The sequence below is a fragment of the Antechinus flavipes genome, chromosome 1 (assembly GCF_016432865.1).
Source record: "Antechinus flavipes isolate AdamAnt ecotype Samford, QLD, Australia chromosome 1, AdamAnt_v2, whole genome shotgun sequence".
NCBI classification, from domain to species: domain Eukaryota; kingdom Metazoa; phylum Chordata; class Mammalia; order Dasyuromorphia; family Dasyuridae; genus Antechinus; species Antechinus flavipes.
This window is the reverse complement of record NC_067398.1, coordinates 546,025,915-546,035,796: the sequence shown is the minus strand read 5'-3', so window position 1 is coordinate 546,035,796 and position 9,882 is coordinate 546,025,915. Positions and strand designations below refer to the sequence as shown.

Genomic DNA, 9,882 nt, shown 5'->3' with positions numbered 1-9,882 from the left:
TTCAATTCTGTTCTAATTCAGAATCCCCACAACAAATAAAAGACCTGTCAAATTAAAATCTGACTACAAAGCAATTTGCTCTATATTGGTCTTTCACAATTCACCTCCAAAATTTGTGTCTTTGAAAAGCTGCCCAATGAGATCCTCTATAATAGGGAAGACAATTTATAAGAGACTTTATCAACCAGTTGCACATTATTTCATTTTCAACACAGTATTTCACAAACTCAGACATTGTCTAGTAACCTAATAAGGAAGATACAAGTACAAGCAGAAATGGTTGTGTATGTTTATTTTTCAATTAAAAAAAAAAAAAACCTATGTAAATTTATATGCAAATTAGGCATGGCTCTCCAGGGATTTGACAAGCTGCAGGAGAGCCAACTGGATTTCACAAAATGTAGTTATCTCCCCACTTTCTAGGGGATTCACTACAGCATTTAAATTTCTCCTGCTCTCAAAATTTCTTAACTAACACGTGAAGAGGTATACCATCTTCTCATTCAGACAATTGTTAACTTTAATACAGAAAGCTTTTCCAGTAATATGGTGTACCTTCATTTTGATTTAAAACTGCAACAAAAAGTATTTCATAATTTTTATTGATGGCATTTATCCCATGGTTTAACATGTTAATTATACTGTAATAAACATGGCTTTAATATTAAACTTTTCCGTATTATCCAAAGTCACCACAGTCCATTTCAGTAAATATAAAAATATATACTTAATACTTTGTACAATACTGGTTTTTGGTCCAAACAAAAATGGATCAGAAAAGCCAATAAACTCACTTTAAGAATTTCCAATTTTCTTTAAAGATTTTCTAAATGGATTTAGGCAACTTTGAATAATGGGATTTACATAATAAAATCTTGAGACAATACTAAACAAAAAAATGTCGTTAACACACAAAATTAAAATTTCAAGTTCACAGATTTATGTTATGCCAAAAAGTACGTACAGAAACAAAATTGTATTTACACAAGTTTCATAATAAAATAATGAAAAGGCGAGACAAGGTGATGGAGCCATAAGAATGAAAATATAGAAATAGCATATAATTATTAAATGGAGAACTAGATCTAACAAGTCCTTAGCATGGACCATTCTTTAATCAGTCTTCCTCTATCAGAAAATTTTAGTGCACAATACACCCAACTCACTCACTTCACACATACACCAGCACAAACTCAGCATAGAAATCATTCATTTCAACATTCTCTAATCTATACAGAATCCCTCACTGATAAAATTACAATTTCAATGCGTTCCATTAACGCACATTAGCGCACATATTGGTGCAGATGAAGAGGTATTATACAAAGCCATTTGCTGTGTAGGCTACACTCATATATATAGCCAGACCATGCCAAGTCAGTGGATAAAGAAGTTGCTGGATCCTAAAATAATTTTGCTTAAGAACCTCTCTGTCACCAGCTCTAGCTAATTTTTTTAAAGGAGAAAGGAAGGTAGCAGAGAATGGTTGGTGAAGGGTAAGAAGGGTGTAGGGGGAGAAGGAAAAAACCTTTTGAAACTTAAAGATGTTCTTAAGCAGAACTGATTTTAAAAAACCCCAGCACAAGTAAGTGAATGCAGAGTACAAGTTGTTAAAATTGATGTTTCTATCACCATTCTGAAATTTATTTCCTGCGCCTAACAGCAGTTTTTATCTTCCGACCAGAAACTGAAGTGCCAGAAGTAGAAAACATATTTTTTCCATTTGTCCTGCCAAAAAAGAAAAATAGAGTCAGTATATGACATGAGGGGAGCAGCTGGGTAGTGCGGTGAATGGAGTGCCAGCTTGGAGTCAAGAATATCTAAATTCAAATCTGATCTCAGACACTTACTAGCTATATTAACCCCTATTTGCTCCAGTTTTTCATCTGTAAAATGAGTACACACTGAAGAACGAAGTGGCAAATCATTTGAGTATCTTTGCTAAGAAAACCAATGGGCAAAAGTTCATTGGATCATGCGGAGTTGAACACAAGTGAGCAATTCAAACACAACATATAACATGATACTCATTCAGGTTCTATATGCTTCCTAAGGGTGGCTTATAATTAAAAAAAGAGAAATTAATTTTTAATGGAAATCCTTTGGACTACATAGCCTGTATGTGAGAAAAAAGTTTGCTTTGCCCCACATATTGTACTTCTCTGATATTAATAATTCTAAATTTATATGAATGATGAAGTAAAAAATTACTATACTTCTCTACCTGAACACCAACAGTACCAAGATGAAAAAAGCCAATAAATTACCTCCAACTCTATAAAAAGGTCACTCTTACCCCACTGTAAATGCTGCTGGAGATGGGTTAAATGGAAATCCTGTTGAGCCTGAAGGCTGGGCTGAGGCGGCAGGTGTACCAGCATTTGCACCAAAGGTGAATATTCCTGATGGATTGTTGTTTGTGAAGTTGAAATTTGCAGTGCTGCTTCCAAAATGGAATACAGAACCTAAAAGGTTCCAAACAGAAAGTATTTCAAATTTTGTTTATCAAAGCAAAGTTAGTTTCCCATATGCTTTACTTGATCTTTTCTTCAGGGACAGGTAAAGACTATTGGTCTTTGCAGAGGAAAAAAGAGTAGAATTTATGTTCTTCTTGGACTACTGGGTTTGGAGGGAGGAACATATATATTTTCTTACAGATATTTATACAGAGAATATTTATAGTCCCCCAAAAACTCAAGTTTGTAACTGTGTTCTTCAATTCAATATGATGTAATAAAAACCAACTTGGTGTAAGTTTCAGAGATAGCAACAGGAAAGATAAATTTTCTTAGTGATGTATAAACTAGCAAAAGGACATAACAAAGAAGCACAAATAAAATATTATGTAATACAGGAGTTGGGATGGGGGAAAAGCACTTTAGGCACCATGAGAAAATGGATAGAGTCAGAACAGACAAACAAATCCAGTTTGGCTGGAATATACAGAATACAATGAGTGAAGCAGAAAAAAATCTGAACTTTAACCTTACAAGTGCTGAAGAACACTTCTAAGGAAAGGCAATATAAGCAGATCTATATGTATAAGGAAGATTCCAATAATGTGAAGAAACTGTTAAGGAAGCTACGTAAATGTACAGTAAAGTGCTTATGTAAGAGCAATGGCAATGTAAAAAAAGAGAAAAGTTTGGGTGGTGGAGGGAGAGAAGGATAAGAGATAATTTTATGCAGCATTAAAAGCATTTGGGGAGTGGGAAGAGATTTATCATAAAATATAATGCTATACCATTGTTATAATACATATAAAATAATAATATAAAATATAATAACATCAGTTGTGAACACGAGACATAAAATAAATGGTTGTCATCATACAAAAGAATGAACTCAGAAGGTAGAACAGCTTTAAGGAAACATCTAAGCTTTTGCTTAAAAACACTATAAAAGAAGGAAAAGATGTCATTTCCTTATTTAATGCTTAATAAAAACTATAGCAAGTTAGACATTGCACTTTTCTTTGAATAGCAAAGACACAACTTTCAGAGAGCTGCTTTAGGATAGACTCATCCCAGCAGAGGAAGACAGCTTTGGTTAAGCTTAGATTTCTAGGTTAATCAACAGATATAGTAGAATTTAAAACACAAGACACCGAAAAAGGATTTCATCTTGAGACTCAACTCATTCTTGAACCCCAGGCCCTCTTTACAACTGACCCTATCCTCACCCCTCAGGCCAGGTTTATTACAGATCCACATATTAAGAGCCAAGTCTACTAGCTAGTCTCCTACCCATTAGTCTGATGGGACAAAAGATAATTAGCATTCCATCTTCTGTAATAATGATCCACAAATCTGAGCTACTAGGGAAAAGGGGTAATCTGATAAGAGATGATGGAACAATCTAATATAAAACATCAAGAGTTGGAGTGATATAAATAGTACCTCACACAAAACTGTTTTTTTTTTTTTTTGGGGGGGGGGGGGGGCGGGGAGGGATTTTAAAGGGGAAGAGGGGAAGAGAAAGAGGGCAGAAAAGTCTTCAAATTAAGAAAACTAACATCCAGGTATAATAAATAACAATGGCAATTTAGAAGTCAAGGGAAGAGAATAAGCTATAACTTTAATAAACAAATACTAATATATGCTTTTAAAAAAACATATAGGAAATTGGTATTAAGTTGAATATTGGAAATATCAATTTTAATGCAAGTCCTGACATTCCTCCAAATATAACATTTTATAAAACTTCTTCTCCCTACAAAGGCAAGACTCAAGACAAGTCCTTTTCTAAAGGCAAGGACATGACTATGAAGACGTGTAGAGATTTCTTGAAACACACAACTTACTAGAATTAGAAGTTGTTCCAGAACCAAATCCAGGTTGCTGAGTAGGCGCTTGTCCAAAGACAGGAGGTTGGCTGCTACTTGACACTGACCCAAAAGCTGGGGTTGAGGGTTGGGAACTAGATGAAAATAATGTTGACGATGATAAAGATCCAAACCCTGGAGCACTAGGCTGACTGGTACTTTGTCCAAATGCTGGGGTCTGGCTGGTACCAAATACAGGACTGGCAGAAGATGTTGAAGACCCAGCACCAAATACAAAGGAAGAAGAACCTACAGGTATCAAAAATGTTTTAATTAACTTTGAAACCAAGTTTAATTATCTGGAAATAATCTTTATTAACTCTAAGCTTTTCAAGTCTTATCCATTTTTGCAAAAAGAAAATCTATTAAAATTGATTCCTGTACAAGCAGCATGGTATAGAACAAAGATTGTTGGACCAGGAGCAAGGCAATCTTAATTTCATTCTCAGTTACTACCAACTAATGGAGCAACCATGATTATATTTCCTGGGCCTCAACCTTATAATTAAGAGGTGAAAAATGGGGGTGTAGGAGAATTGGTTCTGGATCTTAATGACTTGGGTTCAAATATTGCCTTCGATGCGCATTATTATTTTATGTAATCCTGGACCAGACATTTAATGTTCTTGGACTTCACTTTCCTCATGTGTAAAAATGAGGGAATTGGATAAGAGCCTCTAAAATTCCCTCAGCTCTAAACCTATCATCCTATAAATTTTCATTTTACATAAACAGAAATCTTTCTATTACAGTGAGCAAACTCTCAACAGTTTACGAGGTGGACAACCACTGGCAATTCTCTAACTCCTGGGAATTTATTTTCTCTAACTGTAAAATGGTGATATCTATCCTGTTTAGCTAGAAATGTTATAGTAACAATTGAATGAGGTCACAGGATTAAAATGCAGAAAAGGAGACCATACCAAAATAGAGAAATAGAAGTGAGAAGTGAGTTTCAGGGAACAGCCAAGAGCCGCATATAAGCAGGTAAGTATATGAAGCCAGTCTGAAAAGGTAGGTGTCACTTTGTCACTTCAAAGCAATGAAATTATCACAGATGATAAGAGGTCATTTCATAAAATGTCCAACTATTTTGGAAAACATTTTAGAATGATGTGGGAAAGGAATTCAGAAAGGAGGAGAGGGAAGAAAGAAACTATATAATAAAAAGATATTCATAGCAGACTTTTTATGGTCTTTAAAAAAAATGATTCTAATCCTTATTTCTAATCAGTCTTCCATAAAACAGCTAAATTAATATTTGTAGAATCCAGATTTGACTGTTGACTCCTTTGCAAACAAAGGGGTATAAGATAAAATAAAACTCTGCTAGCAATCTTTCTCATACCAACTCCACTTCCAGGAGCAAGTGGGGGTGGAGGAAGGAGGGGGAAAAAAAAAAAAAATCACATTATTCATTTTCTTTCTTTCTTTCTTCTCCCCATAGCCATCATTTCCAGACACATTCCATCTTTTATCAATCCTCATTATAACAAAGGGAAAGAGCCGAGTTAAACGAATCAGATCTGACAAAGGAGTGTGTTATATAGCAAAGGGTGTAATTCCTCCTCTACTAAGAAGGAAGTATATTTTCTCATGTTCTTTGGAACCAAGATGGATCCCTATAATTACATTTCAATTGTCTTTCGATCCTTATCATTTACTTTATTAATTGATTTCAATTAATTTGATTAATTAATTTTGTGAGCAGTAAAATGGCACAATTGAAACAAGCAGTGGATTTGGAATTAAGAGAATCTGGGTTCAAATTCTCTCTGATTATGGACTGCTATTTACCACCTGTGTGACCTTAGGCAAGTTCACCTAAGTTTTTTGGGTTTCAGTTTTTCTAATCCATTAAACAAGGAAACTGGACTATGTAACTCCTATGGTCCCTTCTAAATCTAAATCCATGATATTAAGAAACAAAATGTCCATCAACGGGGAATATCTGAACAAACTGGCATATGAACGTAATGGAACATTATTATATCATGAAAAACAACAAATATGAGTAATTTAGATAAAAAATGGGAAGACTTGTATAAAATGATGGAAAGGGAAGGAGGGAGACTAGGAAAGCAACACAAAACAATGGCAACACTATTAAGCCAAACTCTGACTGCCATGATAAAGTTTTGTCCTTGAGAACAGATGTTGAAATGCATACTTCTCTCTCCTCTGGAGAGTGGGTAGATCATAGATACAGAATCTTTTTGGTTTTGCATCAGGAGTGTGCAGGGTACTATATTCCAGAAAATGGTGATATTGTAGCCAAAAAAGGCACCAATAATTTTTTTTTCAAAACAGATAGGAATCATATTGTTATAGGCTTTAAAGGTCAGGTGAAGAGTTGTTTTTCCTCTCTAGACATAAAAGTTATATCTGCAAAAGATATCTGTGTAGAAGTAGCAGATATTTGTTCTAGGAATTATCAATTGACAACTGTGTAAAGAGAATTAAAAATAAAACCGGAATTTGATAAGGGCCCGAACTGGGGAAATGTTCATGTGAACGAAAAGGAGGCACAAGTAAAGATGTAGCGGCAAAATCAACAAGAATTTGGAATTATCAGAATTCTCACTTAATAACACACAGAGCAGAAAGTAAGCCGACATAAACTTTCTGAGTCAAGTGAGAGAGGCAGGGGTTTTTAACTTATCAGGTCTGATGCAGACTATGAGTCTTTTCTCAAAATAATGATTTTTAAATGCACAAAATAAAATATATAGAATTATAAGGGAAATCAATTTTATTGAAATAGTTATCAACGTAATAAAAAACTCAAGTCCACAAATTCTAGGTTAACAACTCTCATCTACAGATACTACAGATACTACAGATACCACAGATCATAAATAAGGAGGAAAAGAGACAGGCATTTAAGTGGCTACTAAGGGTCAATCCCTGTGCTAAGTGCTTACTAATATTATTTCATTCAATCTTCTTAACAACCCTAAGAAATAACTGTTATATCATCACCATTTTATACCTGAGGAAATAGGAAGACAAGTTAAATGCCTTGCCCAGTTACACAGAAACTAAATGTCTAAAGCTAGATTTGAACTCAGGATTTCCTGATTTTGGGGCCCAGGGCTTCTATATACTGTTCTACCTAGCTGCTTCACAGAAGAATGAATGAAAAAAAATTTAGTAAATGTTTACTGCATGCCAGATATTAAGGATATAAATGTAAGCAAGAAAAACTCTAAAGACGTGACGCAATTTCAATATTAACTACCTACCCTAACCTTGTACTTTAAATATACCTGCAGAGACAGATGGTGGTGTAGCTCCAAAACTGAAGGTGGAGGACGAAGTGTTACTGCTATTGGCTCCTGTGCCAAAAACAAATGGGCCAACAGCAACACCTGTGCTAGACGTGGTGGCTAGTTTGCTTTCTTGAGAAAACACAAAAGACTGAGATGTACTGGAGGAGTCTGTGGGGTTACCAAAAGCAGAACTGGTCCCTGAAGAGCTGGTCTGTCCAAACATAAAGGCAGAAACAGGTGGGTTGGAGGCCGAGGTGACACCCCCAAACAAACCACCACCACTAGAAGTAGTTGGTGTTGGTGCATTTGAGTTGGAGGAACTACTGCTCAAGAAATTGAAGACTGTCTTCGATGCTCCTTGATCTGCAAAACAAAATCAGTGAAAAGTTCTTAATATCCAAGTCCTCAGATACTGCAACATTATGACAAAAGAAGTCTGTGTGTTTCAATGCTACCAGGAAATTTCAAAGAACAGGCCTATAAGGAAAGCTTATGTAAGGTCCTGAATGTGCCTAGTGATCACTAAGTCTTGATGTACCCTCCCTGTACAACCAATATTAAATTCATACTGAAAACCATCCTCTTTTATTTTTCCCAGTCTTCATTCACTTTCCCACTTCCAATTTCTCATACTGAAATGTGTTCTGAGTTGCTTATTTCATTATAAAAGAAGCATTGTTAACAAAAAAGCAGCAAATTTCCATTTCTGATGCTATTGAAATGGATGCGATTCATATTAAGTTATTTCTATCACAAATTTTTCTCTCTCGATCTCTATGTGTGTGTAAATTAACAAACCATCAAATTTCTTGCTGTCTTGGGAAGGGGAGAAGAGAGGGAGGGAGAAAAAATTTGGAACTCAAAATCTTACAAAAAGGAATGCTGAAAAAACTATCTTTCAATGTAATTGTAAAAATAAAATATTAAAAAAGTGTGTGTGTGTGTGTGTGTGTGTGTGTGTGTGTGTCTATCTATAAGCAATGGATTAATGCTATTCAAAACAAGAGAGTACTTTCTTTGTGGCTCTGATTATACTCTCAATCTCTATAATAAAAATGTCAATTTGTCTAGCTGTTTTACCTAAGAGTAACTCATGTTCAAAAGTGATAAACAAAATCTCCAGTGAAATTTCAAAGTCACAATTTTAACAATCAATCAACTAACATCAAACAAATACTTATTGCTATACTATTTTGGGACTTCTCCATTACACCCCCAAGAAACTCATTACTGAGATAAGCTTACCACCCTCTAAAATCTTATTAGCCTTGGTCCTCCACTTCATTACTACCTTCTACTTCTCTGACTGGAGGATTTCTCACTTAGCTGCATTACTCTGGACCTTCTCTGACTGACTTTACTATGTCCCAGCATCTTTCTCCATTTAACTTTATGCTCATTAAAGTGAGGTAAGGGACTATTTTGGGGATGAGTATTTGTATCTCTACCACTTAGAATGGTGCCTAGACATAGCAGGCCCTTTGTTCAGCGTGGCAGACATGGACTTACAAAAGGAGGGAAAAAATTACTTATCCTCAAAGACAATTCTAAGATTAATTAGCAATGATGATCATTTAGATAAAGTGAGAAACATTAACCAAACTTTTACTTTGGCTGGGCTAATATAATTATTAATAAAAATTACACTTATCAAAAATGGGGTATTATCTATATAGACACTAAGTACGTTTCACAATTCCATGTAACTATTCATTTTCAACCCACTATACACCTCTCCCAACACACACACACACACACACACAATGACGTATATATGGATGCTACCCTCCTTTCCCAAGCAGAGAACGTGTTTTTTCCTAGATTTTTATCTCTGATGATTTATTTTTAAACACTAATTTCTCCACAGTTGTTATTGAGTTCTTTCAGTCATATAGGATTCTTTGTGACTTCATTTGGGATTTTCTAGCCATCTTGTCAAAAATACTGGGGTGGTTTGCCATTTTCTTCTACAGCTCATTGTACAGATGAGGAAATAAGACAAAGAGGATTATGGAACTTGCCTAGGGTCACACAGTTAATTTAAGTGTCTGAGGCTAAATTTGAACTAAGGTCATTCTGACTCCACATCTGGTATACTATTCACTATATCACCTAGCTGTCTTTCTTCCATTAAATAAATATTTTATCTTTCCAGCAATTTAATTGTTTCTACAAATAAAAGCAACTTTACTTCTTTTACTTCAAAGAGGTTAAATGTGTGAAAAATTTTAAAATTCTATTCTTTCCAGAATAGTTTTTCCCAATTCCCATCTCTCATAATTTGAT

General features: G+C 34.9%; 1 protein-coding gene across 1 annotated transcript in view; it reads right to left on the bottom strand.

Annotated features, from left to right (window-relative positions):
• Nucleotides 1-275: 275 nt before the first annotated feature.
• The window catches only part of NUP153 (nucleoporin 153), a 71,981-nt gene continuing 62,374 nt past the window's right edge, over nucleotides 276-9,882 (bottom strand). Inside the window, exons 19-22 of the mRNA XM_051970641.1 lie at nucleotides 7,594-7,959; nucleotides 4,304-4,573; nucleotides 2,297-2,465; nucleotides 276-1,728 (exon numbers count right to left, since the gene is read on the bottom strand). Coding sequence (XP_051826601.1) covers nucleotides 1,644-1,728; nucleotides 2,297-2,465; nucleotides 4,304-4,573; nucleotides 7,594-7,959 — 890 coding nt within the window. The 3' untranslated portion in view covers nucleotides 276-1,643. The remainder of the gene's footprint in view (nucleotides 1,729-2,296; nucleotides 2,466-4,303; nucleotides 4,574-7,593; nucleotides 7,960-9,882) is intronic.